We start from the raw sequence: 23,717 nt of genomic DNA, 5'->3' as shown, positions 1-23,717 counted from the left end.
CCCATGTCTGTCTGAGTGTTGTCTCCTCAACAAAAACCTGCTGGCTGATTTCACTCTAATTTGACAGAGGGTATAGGTGTTAGAGGCAGTCAAGTGCCTATATGCTTCCTGAGAGTGTGTGACAGGCCAGAGGCAAGACAGCCTGCAGTGGCCCCAAAAGTAGGCAAAGCTGCAGAGGTTACATCCTATTAGACATCAGAGAGCCTGCAGAGCCACGTGGGCACATGCTCTCCACCCCTCCTGTGTCTGGCAGCTGCAAGCCACGAACCCACAGGGTGCCTGTCGTCAGTGCTTGGGGTGCTCACATGTCCGCTTGACTGTCCTCGCACACCTCCTCTGACAAAGCTGTTAACTAACTGCTCTCAGCGTGGTTTTTAGTTCAGGTTTAAGAAACAGAGGTAGGTACAACTGGCAGGCATTAACTATTTTAACTAGGATTTCACTGACATTATTCTGTACGTGTACTCCTGGTTTCATCCACACAGTGTCACTATAAGGAGCAAAAATGAAAGTGTCAGCACGCTTCACTCTTCTGCTTGGATGTGAATATTCACTCAGTAGCTCCTGGCACCAATAGTTTAAGCTTTTTGGGTTTTTTTTAACTTTTCAATGATACAGTCTGTAAGGGGCATGTTGTTAAGTGATGACTTTTTAAACTGTTTCAGAATATGATTCAGATTAAAATACAATACAGCAATCTTTGCATGACAACTTTCCCCACAAAACTGAGAAGAGACTATCCACTCTAACGAGATAAATGGAAACCACCTCAGGATCTGAATATAGACAGTGAGACAATTATTTTGTGGTTTTCTACAGGACTGCAAGTATTTGACGTTCACTAGTCTGAAATGCTTTTCTTTCACACCCCTTCACTCAACAATCAACCCAACTAACTTCTCGTCAGTACACACACATAAAAGGGAAGAATTTCTTTCTGATTTCCACAGATGATGAATTTATGCCCTGAAACAAGAAACACAACTGCCAGTCTAAGGTTTTAAACTACCAATGCTATTATTGATCATCGCAGTATCTGGACTTGCTTTCAGGGTCATTGTTAGAGTGTACGCTTTGCTTTTTAAAAACTAAAGTAATCTTAATAAGGGTTAACATTACTATTATTAAAGTCGCAGACTAAAATAAAATGTGAAATTCTTTTATCGCTTTTTCTGCGGCTTCTTTTCTCACTTCTCTCAGCCCCAGTGAGGACGCTGACCTGCTCACTTCCACTGGTGCTTCTTCAGGCTCTGGTACAATGCCGTGTTTTTTGCTGGTCTTCAAATGAAAAATTTTAACTCAGAATATAAGAAAAAAGATTATGTTTTAAATGTTACTATGTTCCACACACCTTGTCCAGCTCTGGGCTGAGCTGGCAAGATGCAACACTACTGACTGAGGTGTCCAGCTGAGGTTCAGGCCACAAATTCAGATACATCTCCTACAAAGACCACTCCTTCAGTAGGCATTTTAATCTAACTTAACTGGTCTCCAAAAAGCATCATGTTGCTATTGCATCATCAGGCAGATGTGTATTTCAGAAGCCGATGAGTCATTTGCTGCTTCTCTAAACAATGCACGCCTGAAAATAGCACATACTTTTCAAAAGCATGTATTTGTGAGATGTTCTTCAAATGAAAAGAAACTAAACTTGGCTTTAAAGAAAATACACTGACGGCTCTGAATCCATAATGGGATTAGACTTTTCTTTATAGCTCATACAGTAAAATCAATCAGATATGGATTTTAGCATATGAGATAAAAGTTTACTCATCAAGTATTTCATACAGATTTTCAACTTGAGAATATACTGCCTGTGAATGAGACCCACATTTACCTGGCAGTCATTTCAAAGGAGCTATTACAGTCTATCCAGCCAATTATTCTCAGACTAAAACTCCTAAGTAGGTTTTGACTTGATGGACCATAATGACTCAGAAGAACCCATTAAACAGTCTGTCTTGTCAATGGTGCCTGCATTATGCCAGCAGAGACAGGGCGTGACCCTGTATTCCTTGCAGGGAAAAAAATAGCGTGTTGACTTTAATGGGAACTTTATCTGACTAAAGGAGCTGGGAAAAGAGACCACGCAAAAGCCCTCTCTTGTTTGTATGATCTTCTAAAAACTGGGCCAGACCATACCTCTAAAGGCTGCAACAACTCTGAGGAAGTCATTAGGGATAAGAAAATAAACCATTAAAAACATTTTAGAAAGCAATTTGAAAATCCCTGTTTTCCAACAATAGCTCCAGTGCTTAGGAGCCTTTATAGAGAAATAACGGGCAAGCCTATGAGTTATGTATCCTGAACAAAAGAGGTGACAATTAACGTTGTCATAGTAAAGCCCCTTGCAGAAGGAACTATGTATGAGTGGACCATTACATTTAAATAACACTGTAAGGAGCTGAGATGCTAATATATTACAGTTTATTACTGGGCAGCTTCTAAGCAATCACAATGGGCAGCAGTTTCTGACTCCTGGCTGAAGGCAGCAGCTTCCACCAGAGCACAAGGCAAGTCATATTCCGCACCTGCAATTATAAGCCGATTTTCTTGTGAAACACAACTGGCCACTGCGGAGGTGGAAAAGCTCCTACTGTCTGCTTTCTCCAGCCCTCAACTACCTAATTCTGCCTTCTGAGCTTTGTCAGCCAAATAAGCCCAACTGTTCAGCCAGCCGCACGTGCCCCTCAGGAGTTTTGCTTGCGGATACCCAGAGGGCCTAATTAGGACACAGATTAGGCTCCACAGAAGAGTTTCAGGCTCCGTACAAACACCAGTCAGCCTCCCAGTTCACTGAGGATGACCTGCACAGCGATGTGCAATCTCACGCACGCCTCCTGTCGCCCCCGCCAACACGTGAGCCAGCAGCAACTCAGCCCGGTTAGCTGAACCAGAGGGGGAGGCATCCCTCTGTTTTAAGGTAAATAACCCAGTTGTGGGGTTATTCTACAGTGCTGGCAGGAGTGAGGGAGAAAGCGGGGTCTGCCAAAGCCGGGCCACCTCTTTAGCGAAAACCTGCTGTTGGACTAGCTCTACTAACAGCTAAAAAATAAAAGGGAATTTTAGTAAAGGATTTTTAAAGTAAAGGATGATGTTATTAATAAAGCCAGAGACTATAATGAACTGTGATGCTCTTTTTTATCTCCATTTATATGGCTAATTTTATCAGTTCACTCAGCTCCAACAGGGAACCCCATCAGGTCTGGTCCACTTGTGCTTTTTCATGCAGTGGTACAATGCAGTATTTTTTGGTGACACGCATTGCATGTGAGTCTGCATATGGACTTAGGTCAATCAAACTGAATCCTGAGCAAAGGCCTTTCAAAAACTCCATAGACTGACATTTTACCTCTGAAAATTGGAAAGGACAGCCATATTTCCTTGCACGTCGTAATACACACCTTGAATCGCAAGGTTGCACTGAGTTCAATGTATTTATGACTGCCAGACACCTGAACACCGGGGGCAGCCAACAGAAAAAGAGCTATAATACTGACAGCACATGGAATAACAACAAAAGTGTCTTAGGAAGGTGGTGTGAGATCTCTTGTACATTGGATGCATGAGAAGATGGGTATTGAACTGAAGAATGGACATTGAATGCTCTTTCATAAAACAACATTATAAGGTTGGATCTTCTGCCTCTGAGATTCTTCTTAGGAAACATGCATCATTCAGTTCAGGTTTGGGGGACTTTTTACCTGCCAAGGTAGGATTTGAGATCCAGAGTTAAGTTTATGCCATCTTTACCAGTTGTTGCTCAAGTCTACGTGCACCTCTGCTCTTCGGCACACAGTTAAGATTAAAATGTATGCTACTGTAATATGCATTAGCTGACAGCAACTTCACTTAACGACCACCTAGGATTAAGAGTCCTCTGACAAGGTGAGACATGTTGAGGAGAGCGTTTCATGGCTGGTGTGGTGAAACAGAAATGGAGTCAACATGTGAAGGTTTCAGTTCCCTAAAAAGTATCTGACTATAATTACTGCTTGTTTCCTGCAAACTCATCATGACGCTTCTGTCAGGGAACATGACAGGACACTATGAAGACTTCAGAAAAATCCTTCAGACCATACTCAGGCAACCAGTAACCGCACAAAGCCCATGGTTATTTCGCACAGGTTAGCCCTGAAGGATTTGGCATCTGGAATTATGAATTTGGAAAGTTTAAAAAAAAATCAGGAGACAAATGGGAAGCGACTGCATGCTGCAATTTTACCCCAGTATTTTCAATGCTTCTGTAGGTGCCCTTACTCCCAGAACTAAGCCAAACCTCAGCTGCTCCTAGGATGATAAAACATATATTGAAAAACATGTAGCAGGTTTTTACCTCTCTTGCATGGGTGGAAGTTGTATCCAGCTGTTAAACCTGGGATCGTATCGGCTAACAAAGTTTGTACTGTGTTTCCCTGTAAAGATAGATTATTTTGACACTCAGCTGTTTGTTTCATGTATTTAACATCACGATTGTAATATATATTACATATACTTCACAAGTTGACAGCTTTTATGAAGGGTTCCCCCTTTTACAACAATGTATGATTACACTATGTGTACAGTAATAATTCAACAAATGGGGCACTGCAAGGTTTGAATTAGCAATTGTTAGAAGTAAAAGCAGACAGAGATTATTCTTGCTCTCTGTAATAAGATCTTGAAAATGTGTATTTAAATTTACTTATAGATGCTGTGGTACTTTCACAGCCACAATAAATCACAGCACTAAACAAAATTACTGCCCAAAAGAGGGCATCCCCACGGTATTTTTATGACTAGAGTATTTTGTGTCAGGTAAAAAAATCAAAGGGAGGACATGTGCTTTTCTTTCTCCTCACATCACCTCTATAAGGAACGCGGTAAAAAAACATTGTGCAAATAACCAGGAGCTGCATAAGCCATCAGCATGGGGTATGCAGTGTTTGCACTAGATGGTTTATTCTACCATGTACTTTCAGTGTAAGTTAGAAGGAATTACACATGTGCATCGAAGGGGGAATACTCTCTTAAGAGTTTTATTCTGAGTGTGTTAGCTAAAATATGAAACATGAGCAACATACACCAGCTAACTAGCTTATCCCTACTGTCAAGCCCAAGAATCGTATTCACGTCTTCACGATATTAAGATTTCACCTTATTTTACATGCAGATTGACATCAAAGCAAGAAAACTGAAGCAAGAGAGTGTATGGCAATTTCCTTTAACACCTGAGACTTCAACAGATGAGGATCTTGGAAAGAGAAACCTTTGTTTATGTATGTGTGACTAAAAAATTGAATTAGAGGCTTCACAGGCCAGCAGTATAACCCAACTGCATATGTCACAGTTCTATAAATGGTCACTGGGTATTCTACAAGGTGAGTATTTTTGCATCGGAAAAGCCTCTGTATGATAGGCTCACTCTGCTTGTTTCATTCCACTCTTACTTCAGCATGTGTAAATGGACCATCAAGACTGTAGAGAAGAATAACGATACAGCTAGAATTTATATTCGTAATAATTTAAGATCATGTTCTACAAGAAAACAGGGAAAGAAACCGTGTTGACCACTCTGTCTGGAAGCAAACTCATTTCCTCACTATGTTATAAGCATGTTTCTATATGAGGAGGGTAAAGCAGAAGACTGATGAATAATGCAGCATTTCCCTTTAAATCCAGCACAGTGCCTAACGAGGACCAAAGCCCTTTATGCTGAGCACCGCTTGAACACATCTCAAGACATTCGGTGAGATCCCCATACATTAAGGGCAACTGGTCATTTTGCCACTGGGTTTAGTGAAGTGAGGCCTTGCTCTTGGTCCCCATCTGAAATCCTTTAGTCTATACAGCCGATTTAGAAAAAGAGGCACTGAGAGCTATATATTCAATAAACAGTAATACAGTAACAGCAAGCATCTAACTGGCCCTAGGTCTCACTACTTAGGCCATTTATTAATCTATTTCAAAAAGCAAGATTTCAAAACAATATAAGTATTAATCATAACTTTGGACTTGTAGTAGGAGATTTTAATGCTGTCATATTCACTACATCTTTCAGAGTTACTGGGGACTTCAGTGGTCACTGGTTATACAGCAGCTTTTTAATTCTTGTCACACAAACCTACCATTTGGGGACCTTGGCCTCATAATGTAACATGTGTGATACAAATATTTGCTAAAAATACCACATATGTAGAAGATTGTATAGCGCAGGGTAGAAAGACAAGGATTTAGTGAGCCTGCAGTGGGAATACAGGATAAACGAATCTGGTCACTTCACAGGAAGGGAGATGAAATCAAACCAGAACGGGCACAAAGAAGAGCTACTAGGGTAACAGGAGGAACAGAAAGTTTACCTTATGGCAGGAGACAAAGAACTTGGCTTGTTGCACCTTGAAAAACAAAAGCTGAAAGGGGATAGGAGCACTGTCTGTAATACATCAGAGGAACAAATCTCCAGGAGAGGAAAAACTATTAAGCTAAAGGCCAACTTTGGCATGAGAACAAGGTGATTTAGACAGTCAAAGAATACATTTTACTGGAAATTAGAATAAGGCTCCTAGTCATTAGAGCAATTGGATTCTGTAACAGCTTTCCAACAGGAGTAGCAGGGTCTAAAAATCCAACTGCTTTTTGAATGGAGCTTAGAAAATCTACAAAATGTGACTACATGTTGCCTGTGATGACAGGAAAAGGACTTGATGACCTACTTAACGTGTCTGGTAACTGGTTTGACTCCAGTTTAATTTTGGAATTCAGTTTGCAAGACAACTGTATGTATTATTTTGCCTTGCTCATCAGTCAGGAGGTTTACACATGTTAGGAAGCACCTCTCTGAATGCAGAAACTGTAACAAGTGATCAGAAATCAGGATTGGCAAATCCGAATGATGGGACAAAAGGAGGCAGATGCTGCTGCTCGCTGCTCTCTACAGGAAGGTCTCTGCAGCCATGCCAAAAGGTGAGTAGCTCTGAAGGTTATGAAGGTTGGTCTTAACCCATGCCTGTGTTCTGCAACCTGCTCTCATCAGCATTTACTCATGCAGGGATCCCTTGTGACTAGAAAGACATGGACATAGGAGGATGTAAAAAAAGAGAAAAAATGCCTCCCACACTCTCTAGGTTATCAGGAAGTCGCAGGAGCAGCGCAGAGGGTGCATGAGTGCTCCTCCAGGTCCACCCAGCTTCTCAAGAACCTGCGGGTCTGATGGCTAAAGAAATGCATGGCGCTTCTTCCATTGCCCTCATCTCAAGGATAATTCTGTCCACTGGAAAAAGACATGGCACATTCTCACTCAAATCAAAAGCCTTGCAATGCTCTTGGCAAGACAGTTCCAGCTAGGTCCACATGAAGCCCCTTCTGTACTATGAGGATAGCAGACAAAGGCCTCTACGTAAATTCAAGTGGGTACGCGCAAGCAGTTCCCATGTAGCTGCACATTTAAAGCAAATCAGTTTCAAGAAAGAACTAGCCCAGCAACAGCACAGGGTGCAGTTTATAATTTTCAGGTCCACTTTTTATGACAAGTAAGATCCACTTCTCTTGGGGTAAATCCATAGAGATTGGTATCAGCAATGCTCCTACCTCTTTTATTCCTATCTTCTCCACAGACAAATCATAGCTCTGGTATTCGCAGAACAAGGAAGCTGTTAAACATCTTGTGGTAACATCTTTAGCTCAGAAGTTGATCTAGCCGTCCTCAGACCTACGGTACTATCCATCTCAGAGTTGTGCTCAACTCCTGTCTCAGATGCAGGGTATGTAGCTGTTCTTACATCTCTCCATCATCTTGTGAGTCAGTTTCCACATCTTTAAATTGTGGGTATTTATACTTCTTTTCTTTCATCCTTCATGTGACATGGCTATTTAATTATAAACTGACTGGAACAAGGTCTGCCTCTTATTATCCATATGCCCACCACCAAGCACAACAGGGGCCCTCAGTTGTTGGATGTGGCTGATGCTCTTAATAATAATTATCATTAATGATACCACACTATCTCCTGTTTAATATAAAGGAGATCCAATGACAGAACTGAAGGGCTCTTCTCCTACGACATTTAGTGATATTTTTAACTACACCAGAAATATGCTTATAGGGTGGACTGGATTGTTTGTCTCAGGTTTTAGGAAGTGAACAGATGTAACAATTTTCTATAATTTGGTTTAGTGCAGATGCTGAAATGGGGCATTCACAATAAAATATATGCAGTATATGTAATTTCAGCTGGATCCTCTGGTGTTTTAAAGTAAAAATGTGTACCTGCAAGCTGTTTTATGGTTTCTCAGTCATAATTATCTCTGTTACACAGACTGCTACAACTAGAACTCTTTCTTCGTGTGCAAGCTTTTTAACAATGTCTTGACAATTTTGTGAATTTTGCAAGGCATGGTATTCTCCTTTTGCTTTGCTCAGAAGCGTGTTAAATTGTTTAATTTCTCTTTGCGGTAAATTTATGAAGTAATCAAATCAAAGAAGGTAGCAACAGATAATCTATATGAGAAGCTCTTGCACAAGACTAAAAAAAAGGACCAGTTTAAGAATCTCCGAGTCTAGATAATTAACACATTAACAACTTTAGCTGCAAGTATCTGGTTTGACAATAGAAAGGAAGCATTCATCTACTGCAATTGCATTAGTATATTATGACTGGAAGGAGACTGGAAATGAAGGTTAAAATTCTTAACAGCTGCTGCCTGGTGCATGCACTTGAAAGAGTCTGTTCTGCTGCCTGTGGCATTTCTCAAGGGATGTGGGAGCTGATGAATGACGGAGATGCTAATGCCAAAGTAACAGGTATTTATTACATCAATATCTAAAAGTAGCCTTTACTAGGTTCAACAATTAGGCTGAGGGTCCTCAAAATCCCTTGCTAATGACTACATCAGCTGACCTGACGGACAGAGGGACAGAGGAAGGCAGATGCTGCCTGTGCCTTTTAATGTTCTACACATACCATTAGGGTTCCACTGGTCTTCTCCTCCCAGCACGAACAAGAAGTTTTCCACTTCCACGACACAGTGATGGGCACTGTTATATGGCATAACTGCAAGTAAAGCAAGAATTCTTTGTTAGCTCAGGGCACTGATTCCATAGAATATCTCCAAAGGTACAAAATACAAGACTGGGATTACATCTGTATGAAATAATAGGGGACTACATCACCCCAAGCACTTATGTCCACTGAATTAGCAGCAGACAAAGCCACGTATTACTAATCTCATGTTATTCACTCTTGCAAATAATTGAGGAAAAAAGCTGGAATTCTGGTCCCTCAGTGCCCCCCACCTGCCCAAGTGCTGTATATGCTACTCTAAAAACAACTTGTAAAAAGGGGTGAAGTTGCCTGATATTCCCCTGAAAATTAGCAGATGCTAGGAATTCTGGTATGCTAGGAAACATTAAAAAACCCTCATCCCAGCTTTGTTCTGCTGGTAATGTTTCCACAAGAAGAGTCAGTGTGTTCAGTAGCTTTCTATTACACAGCAATGAACAAGCTGCATTTCCATACAGTTTTAAGTTTTTAAATTAAGGTCCTGCTGATTTAATGCCTTTTCCAAATGTATACGCTTAATTTCCTGTACAATGTCATTAGCAGCACAATCACACATTTTCTATTCATCTAATCAGGAAGCCCTTTGTTAACAAAGATCAGAACTGTGGCATTAGGTTTGCAGTATCCCTGTTTTTTGGAGGTGTCCTGATTACTATGGACCAACTACAGTTGCAATAATCTGTTTTTTTAAATTTACACTTTCCACTGCAAATGCTAAGACACAAAAATAAGAACTTGTACACCCATAATATGCACATATTATTGTGGCATGCCATACAGCACTATTGTGATATTATATGGTAAATGTAAACTTACACAGCATTAGTTATCATACCACATAGAGTAGTTTTGGCCCAATGACACCAGCAGGAAAAATGATGTCCTTGTTCAGCTCATCATATGGGCACCTTAAATCTAGGTGAGGACAAATGGGGAGGTGATGTGCATGTACAGGCAGGGAACTTATTGCTTGACACGGATCAACAGAGCACTTAGGAAACCAGTGCAGTGGGAAATCAATATGACTCAGGGCCAGCTCTTACTTTGTGCTCTTTTGCCAATGCCAAAAAAAAAAAAAAAAAAAAAAAAGCAGCCTATCTCACACTTGGATTATTTTGGGTGATGTATCTCTCATTTCATTTGTTTTATTATCTTTTATTTTTCTCAGAATGCAGTTGTGCAGTATAGCATATGCAAATAATAATAAGCAGAAATACGCACAGCTTTGTTATTTAGGACACATTTTCTTAAAGATCAAGTGGGCTCATTTAAGCTTCTTGCTGAAGTTTTTGCCAAGGCAATGATGAATAAGTAAGGCACATTTTTAGTTTCTAGTAAAGGTCGAATATCATTTTCATAGTCTGTGCTCTTACAAGTCATGTAAGTGAAGCAGTTCTTAAATTGGGCAGCCAGGTACAGTGAAAGTTCATTAATTAAGGTTATTTGTTACTAGTACACTTTATATAACTGGGAAGTAATCCTATACTAGGCACTGCATAAGATTTTACACTACCTACATGCTCCTACAGTGGGATCACAGAATGCAAAGGTTTTTGTTATCTTCTTAGCCCCATATCATATTTATCTCATTCTTTAATCTCAGACATCTTCCCATTTTAAAATTATCTCTCTCAAAAAACCCAGTACTTTCCTTGATTTTGTGGATGTTTTTACTACAGAATGAACTTGGGTCCCCCACGGGAAACTTGCTGTCTTCCTTAGATGTGTTTTAGGCCCCCTCCTCTCAAGGACAGACTCCCCAGGATCAGTCTGCAGGGGCTTCAATTCTTATGTCAATCCAATGCTCTATTACGGTTTCAAATTAGGTCCAAGCCAGTGGTTGTACTCTCAACCAGGCTCCTCCTTTGGTCAATCTGGACAGATCTAGCATTTATCCTGAGAACTGTCTGCAGGCAGCACACATGCATATTTTTCACATGTTGTGTTTTCATTTTTACAAACGGTTGTTTGTTTATCCTCCATATTGACACAAACAGGGCCAGTAGAGGAAGAAATTGTATTTTAAGCTTTTCTGCTGTTCCCATGCATATAAACTATGCAATAAGACTCCCACACTGATGATGATAATTAAACCTTGAAAACTAAGGGCTTAATCCTGGCTCCTACTTAGCTTGATGGCAACATTCCCACTGATATGGGATTGGGCCCAAATGACCCAAACTACCATCTGTAACTCATGGGAAAGCTAAAGGGAAGCTTGCCTTAGACAGGAGGGTAGTATTTGGGCTTCAGAAGGAAAGGTGACTGCCCCAAAACACTGCAGACCTTTACTATGACCTTTGTTTCTCACAGAGCTTTGGGGAAAACTGTTCTTGGTCTCATGAATTTGCCCATGGGGCTGGAGGGGGCTGGACAAAACGGAGGACAGAGCAACGCTGTGGACATTGAAGAGGAAGGAAGTTTTGTCACTGAAATGTGAAATCACCACCATCGCAGTCCTTCTCCCTGACCATTTTCAGGGTCCCTCAGAATCATGAGGTACACATAGAAATCAAAACTATGGGAATGAACAATTTTTTTTACAGCTATAAAACACCCCTTGAAAGCACCAGAAAACTTGTGCTGTAAACTGCAATTCCTTATGAACACACACCCATATAGGACATAATTTTTCATAACTATGGTCAAAATTATGTGGCAACGAGCACGCTAAAGTCAGTCTCTAGTAGGAACAATCTTCTTAAACTCACTAGGCTTGCCAGGGTCTAACAGGAAGAATTTGGCCCATCGCACAGTCTGGCCAGGCTGCTGCTTTGATTAATTTTACATAAGCCTTTGTCTGCTGTTTTGCTTTAATAATGTGGAAATCCCATCTCCTCATTTTTCGATTTCAACTCAGTGGAACACCTGCCTGCCCCGCAAAAAAGGTATTTGAAGAGAAGTTTGTATGCCACGCTCAAACACAGCCTGGTGTGAGTTTTTAGCGTGTCAGTCAGTGAGTTAGAGGGAAAGGGTAAGGAGAAGCTAATCAGGATGAAATGAGATTAAAGGCTGTCTAATTTTACAGCAACTGTGATCCATCAGCCACTGTGAAAGTGACAGTGGAAATGAATGATGGAGACAGACAGGTGGGGCTGTACATTTCACTGATTTATCCTCAAATGCACTGGGCCTTATTTTATTGAGTGAACATGACCGCATTTATCATGACTGTCATCTAAACCCACTTCCCTCCATTTAAAAAGGTCACTTTTCTAGGAGGGAGTAGGATAGAGGCACTTTCAAAACAGATTTAAAATTTAATAACACATGTTTATAAAACCCTGTGCAAGAATTCTCAACTTTATTAAAGACCGATTTAAAAGGAAGGAGAAAAGAGCAGAAGATGAAAAAGAACCATGGTCATCTGAGAAACATGCTTAGCTACCAAGGCAATAGGTGCCAGAGCATTATGTTAGACAGATATAAACAGATTAGTCGGAGCAGGCAGAAACCACCTCCTCTAAGCCCCTGCCCCTCACACAGACTTCCCAAAGCTTGGGAGGCCCATGGGTAACAAACTTGTGCTTTCCTGGACCAAGAGCACAAACGAGTCCAAGCATCCCTACAGAGGACAACACCCCCACCAGCTCCCTTCCCAGGCAATTTATGTATGATCTGTAGCAGACCCTTGGTAAGGTGGGAGGCAATTTCTCAGGCAGATATGTAACATGCAGAACTTTCTAGTTCAAAACCAAATGGGTGATTTATACTTGAGAATTATCTGGAAGGCTGTGGAGTCCAAGACTGCAGTGGTATTTGCTAAGAAATACTTCACTACACAAATGTCAGTGACATTGTCCAGGAGGTGACACTCATGGACGTTCTTCAGATGCAGGTGGAAGGCACAGCAGCACTCTGCACATCAGGATAGCTGACCCAGGCAAAAACTCCTCACATGTGCCAAACCTTAGTTAATAAAATGCACCAGGTATGTTCTGGGACCTACTTTCAGAGACAGTCTACATCTTATAGCCAAATGCTCATGAAACCAAACACTCTCAACCACAATGCCTATGAGGTCAGCCAGATGCAATGACGCTCCAAAAGCACCTCTGACTTTTGTATGGGGGTGACAGTGACAGACTTCACTCACCTAACAAACAGTAATGCGTGCTGTTTGTCTTACCAAGTTTTTGCTTAGTTTCTGCCAACAATTGCACATTTAGGAAACAGCATCTGGTTGTTCTCCGTACATTAATCAAGGGGTCATCAGTTCCTTCTTCTCCTTACAACCCACCTTCCCGTCTATTGTTACTGCAACACTAACTAGCAGGGAAGAAGGGGGAACAGGAATGGCATTTCTCAAGACAGGAGGGATGAGGTGTGGTCTCAGGAGACCTGAAAGCTGTGATACAGACCATAGCCATTCCCTTGCTCTGCTAAAAACTTTCAGAAACTGTATTTGATTCTTCTACTCGGAAGTTAAACAAAATCCATAGATTTTTCACTGCCCTGAACTGTTTAGCAGCTTGGGATACAGGAGGTACCATGAGGAAGCCAAGAAATCTCTTCCTCAGCTACTGTACATCTTGAGCATAGCCCCTTCAAGACTCAGTACACACCAAGAATTCATGTTTATCATCTCTAATGACCTGTGCAGATGATGCAAGAGAAGATTGTGTTTCCAGAACCAGGATGTGATTAGGGGAGGACGTATGGAGTCAATAATGACCTTCCACAGTATTAACAGTCTAACCTGTTGGCTACATAGTATTCAACTACTGCTACTTGAAAACTGGTTATTTCCATGGCTCTCCAGAGGGCAGAGTAATGTAAGAAGATGTCTTTTTCCAGTACAGAAGGCACCCATAACCTCACTTTAGGAGACTGTGATTTGCTCATGGCAGAGACACAATATTCATTTCATTCCCAACCCTCTCCCCAAAATGCTGGCCAGACCACAGCTGGTCCAATTATTTATTGAAAACAGAATATCAGATAGTGTTCAGCTTTCTTTGGTTCATACATTGTTTGCAGGAAGACTATGCATTTATTACTGAATGTGACTTGTTATTTCTCACCAAGGAGGTTATATAAATAAATGCTAGGATTCCTCTGCAAATTGTTCCCTTCAATTGTTGTTATTTAATAACTGTGGGGAAAGACTGACCACAATAAGTATGAAATTCTAGCCTCGGTGAACATGGTGAGACTTTTGCCATTGACTTTAAGGGCATTGGATTTTTTCCCCACTGGTATTTTCTGCTCAAACAGTAATGAAACAAAGTTTAAAAAGGAGAACAATCAACAGCAGATGGTAAATACCTCTGTTAAAATTCCTGTGGCCAAACTGCACCTTGTCACCTCAAATTCAAGCAAATACTGCAAAGTATTTTTTCTAGTAACTCCAATGCCGATCTTGAGCCTGAGCTGAATTCAGTGGGCGAAACCTGGGACAATCTGACAGGAGTCACGATAAGCAGAAAATCCTACAAGGATCAGGGTGAAGCACTGTGCCTCAAAAGTCACCTTTGAGAACAAATAACTGGTATAGCTCTGGTCCAGCTGCACCACAGAGATCTCCATCAGCTCAGCCAGAAATTTAACAACTTCTTCATCCCCGTGCCAGTTTTGCAGCAACTCCATTCAAGCCATTACAGGTAATATGGACACAGGCCACTAGAGTTCATCTAGGACACAGCCCCTACTTCACCTGAGGCTGCAAGTAAGCAAAGGTAAAATGCCACCCCATACCTACTCTAAATTCAAGATAACATAAGCACTATGAAAAAGTTATCTGAGCAGATGAAAGTCCTTGGTATCATTCACAACATAGTGACTGGTATTTCATATTAATCAAGGCATTTAACATTATGAAGATATTTCTTATTAATGAAAATATCACATTTTCATTCAAATGTCAGGAGTTATTATTTTGATACATTCTCTGGAATAACACCAGCCAGACCTGTCCAGCGGGGTTCTCAGTTTAATTGTTTTAATGGGCTAAATTTCCCGTTTGTGAGCATCTAAAGTAAGACACTTAAATTCATGCTGAAGCACCAGATCAGGCAAACATAACATCAGGAAAAGCTGGCATGCTCAGCTCCCTCCCGAAAGAAATTGTTTTCAAGTTAGTTGGATGCAAGTTCTGAGCATAGATCTGTCTATTTCCATGAATGAAACTCACTGCATGGCAGAAAGTTTTACTGGGTTTTCAGCAACATGTGTATCTGGCTGTTTGCAAGAACAAATTTTACCCATATATTTTCCAAGCTGCAAGCATACATTTGGATTTCACCTGACTAATAAAATAAAGCTGCCTGATCATATCAACAGTGTCTGGATAAAGTAGGAAAATACTGCATTTTTACCTTAAAAACTGATGCTCCAAAATCCTGACACAATCCTCCCCGTGCTGTGTATAGCAAACCTATGCGTACTCTGCTGTGCCCGCTTGCCACCTCCCCCGTGGAAATGACTCCGTGCAGCCAAACTGCCGATGCGGCGTCTGAGAAGCACATGTAAGCGATTACACCGAACTTCTTGGCATGACGCGGAGCAGGGGGATGTAATGCATGGTCCTGTGGGAAGGTTCAAAGCGACAGCTCCTCTTGTTTTGTTATCCCCTACTTATCCACCAACCTGCTGAAGGCTGCCCCCGCCACCCAGATGCCCCACCGATTCCCACAGACCCTTTGTTGTTGCCCACCACCGTGAGTTATGCAATGTTACCTCAGTGATGGATGCTCCCCAGTAGAATATGCTGTGTACCTACTCAGGCCTGGATCTACGGTCTCTAAAGTAGAGCCCCATGTTCTTTCTAAAGCCCCATGGCTTTCTAAAAAAGCCACAGGAGAGAAGACCCCGACCAGGAGTGGTGTGTTAAAGCCCAACTGCTTGTGACCAGTTGCATCTGTTCATGGCTCAATTTCTACCTGACCTTGAGATGCACACATCCTCCTGGTCTCCTCAGAAGGTAACCTTCCAAGCTCAGGAGAACCACAACCATGCCTTGTGTTTTCCTGGCCAGATCCTGTTGGTGCTGCTCAGGGACCCAAGTCTTGAAAAGAACTCATCACATTTGGCAAGATCTTACTTGGCCCCCCCTGCCCCAAAAGACGAATCTTTCGCTGTTTCCTCTCTCAGCCTCAGAACTTCCTATGCCGCTCTCCACTCTTGACTAACATATTATTTTAGAGCAACCAAAAGTTTTTTTTCTTCTCATTAAATCTTGAAGTCATTCCAAGAGAAGAAGAAAAATGTGATTTTGCATTTGGAAAACTCCACATGGAGGAGTGATGTACTCATATTTCACCATATTAGAACAGTGGTTCTACTCTACACTTAAGTTCGCTCATATTGGATAAATTGAAACCTTCAGAATTGCATTGCTACAGATTTTTTGACTTTTCAAGTACTTCAGTATTTTCAAACAAAAGGTTTTGTCTACAAGAAAGTCCAGCACATACCTAAAGCACCAGATATAAAGCAGAGGAGGGTGGAAAGATCTGTCCAATGTGTATCACCTGGAAAAAAGCTTAAAAAAATGCTTCTTTCCCAGAAGAAATCTGGGTATCTGAAGGCATCTGAAGAAAAGTCTGAAACTCCAACATGCCTAACTTCCAGCATGCCCAAGCACAGCATGCAGAAGTAGAAATGTCCAAGTGGTATCACGTTAACATACTTAGGCTGCCTAAAGAAAGCTCAGGAGTGCCTGCCAAAGACCGCAAGAAGGCTGAGTTAATCTTTAACACACAGACCACTCAGACAACATACTATCAGGGTGCTGAGGGCACCAACAGGACTTAGTGGCCCTGACCAGCCTGGGGTATCCCCCCACACCACTTGCCCATGGGCGCAGGAGCCCCGTTTCAGCTCAGGCCTGGGCACCCAGACCTGGCCTGGATGGACCCCATGTAGGTACGTTGCAGCATGTCTTCAGTCCTGTCTTTGGCCTTCTCTCCTGGATGGACTTTAGACCCATGTTGAGGTCTGTCCTCATAGAGCCACCAGCCCCACTGTGGCCTGACACATCCCATAGGTGGGAACGCTGCTGTCTGAGCAAGGACTGCAGCCCAGATTTTCCCTCAATTCTGTACGTCCCTACCAGCACCCTGAGACAAAAAGGCATGTGGAGATGTGCCGGCAGAGCTTAACATTCTCATCGCCACCAAAATGGTCATTCAAGTACCATGACATGAGTGTCTTACTGTTGACACTTTTTCCATGGTGGACAGAATTAAATACAATTTACAGTATTCTTTTTGCACAGGATGGGCAATAAAAGCCCACTCTAAAATGTACTAACCACTGGCCAAACAAATACAGAAGGAAATACAGGTTTCAATCCACATAATTAGGTAACACCAAAGACTGGTTTCTCCAACAGAAACCAGGCAGAAATGTTGCTCTCCTGCACCTCTCCCCACAGATGGGCTCCCAAGGAAGGGAAATGGCAGACCCACAGACAACTTTCAAATTCAGGGAAGGAAACTTGACCTGGGAAGCAAACCACATACTTATGTAGAATTGGAACAGATTGCTTACTTTGTAAATCTATACACAAAAGATGAAATGAGAATGTACACCTGAAAAAAAATTCATTAATAGATTTGGACTAAATTTATGTTAATTTTCTTTTGCTTTCTATAATAACAGTACTGTTTAATATTTTCAGGAAAACTGCCTGGAAAAAGGGTTGTGATGCCTAATCATAACAATCAGAAAAATTCACTCCATATGAGCACTCATACCAGAAATTTTATTCTGTCTCCTCAAAAACTCTTTGTGGATATAGAAAGCATCCAGTCAGGAAACAGAAGCAAAACCATGTGTCTTAAAATTAAATTCCAAGCTGAATATCACAGCACAAGTAGCTGCTATTTAAATCAAGCAATGTCAAAATTCATGGGCTGAATTAATGTTCACACAGAATCACAAATAATTCACGAATCACACACTAGCGCATGGTCATGGTCTGCTGACAAACAGGATTAAAGGTCAGGTTAATTTAAATCACTGGCCATGCTGGGACTGCAGGATTCAACACGTACAGTAGAGTAAATTAAACTTATTGTGATCAATCCCAAATACTTAAACCAGCCATAACTAAGTATCCTCAACTGGCCTGTGTTTTTTGTTGAAGAACTTAATTTTGCAAACAGTATTGTTCATGAAAGTATAATTTTCAGTTAGTTAGGTGAAGGGAAGTGAGGATTGAGACAGAAAGTCTGTATGAACGAAACTGGGGCTCCCTGTGCTAGTAACCATGGCTTGGACTGGGTTCTGGTGGAGACTGAATTCAAGAAGGGAATGAAACTGAAATGACCAGACAGGGATGGGTTGGGTCAGGTCAGAGGGGACACGGCAGAAGGGACCAGCACTGGAGGAAGAGAAGGCAAAGTCTGTGAACACAGCACCATGTACTGAGCCAGAGTCCCAGGACCTGCACTCTTCAAACTCCTCCATTGTCAGCATATCTGGGTGGACACTTGTGCTGTTTACTCCCCCAGGTTAATGGGGCGCATAGCCTCCTCTGTCACCAGCAACCGCCTGAATTCAGAAGGCACAGGTGTGTACGGCAGATCTATAAAGCCAACCTACATGATGCACTGTTTCTCAGCATACCTTGAAAAGGCAGTTTCACCTCCAAGTCTGTGTAAAAGCTGAGGAGATGCAGGGCACTCAGAAGTTACAGACTGCCATTGTGAGAGGCTGCAGTGCACATCTCCTCCAGCACATGTTTGTTTATTTATGCTGGCATGGTCCTTAAACAGCTAACCATGACAATTCCCAACTGCCCATCTTGCTGAGGGTTCAGTCCCATGAACACCAGAGACCTGCAGAAGCTACCACTGCAAGAAACATTTCTGCCCTTTCTTATCCCAGGTCCCATCACTCCTTGTGATGGCTGACACATGCATGCAGCCAAGCAATAAACAAGAAACCATGCCTTTTTTTTTAGGGTGCATTGAATTTAACCTAGACCTGTTCCCCACTAAGCTTCCCTGCCTGGCCTCACAAATTGGAGTTAGCAGGAGTGCGAGGCCATGAGAAGGGAAGGACTCATGTAACAGCAGAAGTGCAGCTTGCATCAGCTTATCGTGGTTGTGAAACTACAACCTCAGCACACGATACTAAACCATTCAAATGGGTCTAACCCAGTGCTGCTGTGGCCCTGCTCCTCTCACAGCCAGGGCAATCCAGGCCCCTCTTCGTGCCAGCACAGTCTCTCCTCGGCATCCCTCAGTGAGCCCTTTCAAAGTAATAATCTGGTGGAAAAATAACCCAGAAAACAAGAGAGTGCATTTTCATTTTTGTTTAATGCCCTGAGCAGGCTCACCCAGGAGTCAAACAAGTTCCAGCGCTGACATGAAGGAGGAGACAGGACCATGGGATGAGGTTTGGGTGGAAAGGAACTTGAAACAACAGCAACAGCTTCACCTACCATATGGCCGTGCAGGGGATGAAGCTGCCCTGCGAATGAGCCAGGTAACAGTGAACAAGACCTCTGACTGCAGAGGATGCTTCACTTCTGGAAGGTGTGTGGGAAAAGGCTGAGGGCTGCAGGAGCAGATGGGATTTCTTACAGTTATGGCAGCTGTGCCCTAAGCTGGAGGACAGGATTCTGTCCCTGCCTTTGCTACAAGATTTTACTGTGGTGCTAGACAAGTTCCTTTAGCCATTTTTTTCCACAGCTACCTGTTTCCTCTGTTCTGAGAACATTAATTATGTGTGCTTCATTTTCAGAGAGCCTGCTCTGATCCCTGTGTCTGATAGGAGTGCTCTGTGCTCACTGCTGTAATTGAAGTAGGTGGGAAAGGCAGTCTGGAAAGCATGGTCTGAGGGGTCTTGAAATGGGCACTCCAAAATAAAGGATACCTTTGACTTTAACCTCATTGCACCTCTGTTCCTTATCTGCAAAATGGGAACAATGACAGACTGTTCCTCACAAAGAGGACGGTGCAAAAATACCATAACATGCCAATGAAGCAGGTGGCCCCTGTTGTTGTGAACACTGTAAAGGAAACTTGTGAAAAAATTCTGTCTTCAGAGGATTTTAGTAGCGTGTGACAGACAGGATCTACTTTCTGAACAACAGAGAAAACAAAATACTGTGAGGAGAAATTCAGTACAGTCCCTTCTGTGCATTGACATGTGACAAAGAGTAGTATGTGATATCATTAGAGATCGTATCTTAATGCTTATGCAAACAGAGGCCAAATTAAGGTTGCAGAAGCAGCTCGATTCTCACATTTCCTAACTCCTGAGGGCTTGGCTTCACCGTCTAACACTCTTTTCAAGCTTGGTCCAAGCCCCTTGTGTGTGATCCACCCTAGGTTTGACAGCTAAAGCCTGCCTTATCCTGCAGCTCTTTCAGCATCTCTGGATCACCCACATAGGTGCTGTGGAGTCCGAAGTCTATCGAGCCCATGGCTGGAGTTACAGGAGCCCTTCCTCCTCCTCCTCCTGCTGCCGCATTTCCTTCTGGCTGGCAGTTTGAGGCTAAGCCACTAGATGGGGTGCGGTGTGCTCGGCTCCCCCCTCCCCCGGGAGAAGCATTTCAATCATCTTCTGGCTTCAGGTTTTGCAGCCAACCAAAAAACAAAGAGGTGAAACACAGCACAAAAAAAGACATAGCCAGCTTCCTCCCAAGCAGTTAACTTCTGCTTGTTCCTCATGTTCGGCGTGAAAGGGAAGAAATCAAACGGAGTACGCAAACCCCAGCTAACGCTCGGCGCATCAATCCTGGCGGATGCTGAGCCGCCTCGGCTCCCGCTGCCTGCAATGGGCACGGCGGGTGCTCAGGCTCTGGCACGGGTATCAGTCATACCTGCTTTGCCTCGTCTTGTCTCAGCTCCCCGAACCCAGACTGTGCGAGGATCAGTCAGCGATTTCTCTGGCAGTCCACACACATCTGCTTTTCTACTCCACGCGCCAGTCCCAGTGAAATATAGCAGGCACAGTTCCCTTCCCCACCAATACGCCGCCAAATCTCTCTCCCTCTCTCTCTTAATAATGATCTGGAAGCTGGGTAAAACAACATGCTCGCTTTTGACAAAGAGCATGCTTCCTCATTACAGGGGTAAGGAAGGGGAAAGAGAACGTGAGGAAACTCTGATACAAAAAAAACCCCAACCTACAGAATTACAGGAAAAAAAGAATCCTTTCCAAAATAGTCACTCCTTTCCAATGGAAATACAGTGCTTTACCCAAGATTAATCCCAAATTAGACTGCATAAAGGTGGCCATATCACAGCGCTCTTCTTGTCTCCCTGAAGAACGATTATTTTGGGAAGGCACACAGAAGCTGAAGCATGCCTATTCCATCAGGAATGTGGGAAGGGACTGGTATTTACCTGCGTACGCATGGCTTCTCACCTTCTCACACTCTTTCTCAACTGCTTACAAGAAGAACTGTCCCTCTCAAGGCATCATCCATCCCAGTAACACTACTTATTATTAAACCTGTACATAAAATACAACCAAGCGCTCCTTCCCAACGTCCAGCTTCTTCCATCCTTCCACAAAATTACAGATATCCTAGATTCCCTATACAGCACCTTCTCGTGACCCAGCCCAGCCTTGCAAGCTTCTGCAGACTCCTCTTCTTCTTCTCCATGGCCAAGAGAAGGACAGCAAAAAGCCAGGATCATTTTGAATTCACTCTTTTCTTTTGCTTATCTGGCATGGGTCGAGAAAGTCCTCCTCCCACCCAGCAGAGGAAGACTACCTGAGGGCAGCTGCTAGGGATGCCCCTAACACAGGGCAGCAGTACTGACAGGGGTAAGCACACCCCCAGTTCTCTTCTTTACCCCAGCAACGGGATAACTTGCATTTTGCAGCCTGTCACAGCCGGCACTGCACAGGCCTGTATCCCTGCTGGTGTCTCAAAAGCCATCTTGAAAGAGCCACACACAGGGGGTCACCCAAGTGGCAATGCAGCACTTTATTAGGCACGATTACACCTTCGCTGTGAACTGGGAGGCGAACACGGGGAGACAGATTTGTGCTGCCCAACAGTATGTCCTGTCACATAACCTGCATGACATTCCTGAGTAATTTGGATTTTCACAATAAGAAACAGATGAAAAAAATGTTGCAGAAAAAGAAACACAAAGGAAATAAAAAAAGTGTGCACTTGAGGAGTTCTTTTCTTAATTCATTGCAAAAACACTGACAAAACGCGCAGTGCATCATTACCGGGCATTAATACAGACTGATCCTGTCTGAGGAGTTTGCAGACTTCCTAAAAATGAATAAAGACAGAATATAAACCCAAATGCAGTGCCTTTGCTCGTGTATATTCATATGAACACTGCTGATCCACATCTGGCTAAAATAAATGTGTTTTTACACAAATTAGGTTACTACTGATACAAACAGTTTTGATTCATACTACAGAGCATGAACAGATGATCAACACAATTGCTTTGGTTTAGCACTGTGTTTGTGAAAGTCACCACTTATCAGCTGGGCTGCAGTAATTGTTTCTACCCTCTTACAATTAGAAAAAGCCACTAGCTTAAACTACCTTCAAGCACTGATTAGATTGTTTAAAAGAGCACATTTTACCTTACATTTGTAGCCACCTAGGAACATGAGCACTAGCAGGCATTGGGGCTCAACTAGTGGGTGCTACCTTGGAGAAAAACAGTACATGAGCTGGATCTCTTGCAATCCTTTGACCACAACAAAATTGCGAAAGATTTTTACTCAGAGAAATTCCACAGAGGACAAACAAACAATAATAGCAACTACCTGCAAAATGAGATGGTGAAATCAGCCTACTCCTTATGGCAGCGTACCTTATTTACACAGTACAAAAACACTGACATTTTGCACTGACTATACATATCCCAAGAAGCAGCGTGGTGTTTTTATTAGAGAAATACCTTCACTAAAATTCTGTAGAGTCCTTATAGCCAAATTTTAGACATTGAGTCTGCAAAGACAGCTCCGTATGATCAGCTATATGTAAACTTTCAAATGGTAAGTTCTCTGACTTTTTTCTTTCCTGACATAAAGAAGTATTTTTTGGCATTCTGCAATAGGTAGAACCTCTGAGTGATTACAAAAACCTGTTTAGGACACTTGCTGAAATCAATGTCACTGGAGGTTCACAAATACATTAATTCCTATTGCAGTACCAGGGTGCATAAGTGTAGTTTTGATGAACATTAATACTAAGCAGTTTTGCAAAAATCTTGTCTTCAAATCACATTATAAATCTTGCGGGCTTAGTTTTTTGCTCCCTATTCTACAGTACAAGTGCTGATAACCCAAAACATTTTCAAAAATTACAATCCAGACCACTAAATCCAAGACACTACATATGCTTGATGATGCCCCTTCAATTTACTTTCTTCAATTTACTTTCAATTTACTTTTAATTTTCAACCATAAGATCAAAACCTCCCATTTAAAAAATGATCAGTTGAATCACAAAGCTCTGTCTTAATACACTAAATGTGCAAGATCAGAGATAATTGTTGGCAACGCTGCTAATGTAACTCTGCAGCAACTTCACTGAAATAATCAGAATTAGGTGCTCAGTTAGGCTTTATTTAGACACGTGACAAAGGGCAGTATTATTGTTGCGCTCTGAGGGGATAGTCCTGGGGTAGAACTGTGAGTACTGAAGTTGATTCCGTATGGTACAGCAATACCTGAACTAACTTCATGCTACTGATTTAGCCCCAACTGTTGTACTCTCAGGTTCTCTTTTGTTTT

General features: G+C 42.3%; 1 protein-coding gene across 1 annotated transcript in view; it reads right to left on the bottom strand.

The window, feature by feature from the left end:
• Positions 1-23,717, bottom strand: part of KLHL14 (kelch like family member 14) — a 66,330-nt gene that overhangs the window by 8,605 nt on the left and 34,008 nt on the right. The window contains exons 3-4 of the mRNA XM_064442803.1: positions 8,940-9,029; positions 4,337-4,415 (exon numbers count right to left, since the gene is read on the bottom strand). Of these exons, the coding sequence (XP_064298873.1) occupies positions 4,337-4,415; positions 8,940-9,029 (169 nt within the window). The remainder of the gene's footprint in view (positions 1-4,336; positions 4,416-8,939; positions 9,030-23,717) is intronic.

This window comes from Phalacrocorax carbo, chromosome 2 (genome assembly GCF_963921805.1).
Source record: "Phalacrocorax carbo chromosome 2, bPhaCar2.1, whole genome shotgun sequence".
NCBI lineage: Eukaryota > Metazoa > Chordata > Aves > Suliformes > Phalacrocoracidae > Phalacrocorax > Phalacrocorax carbo.
Note: the sequence above shows the minus strand (reverse complement) of the source record. Positions and strands in the feature narration are given on the sequence as shown.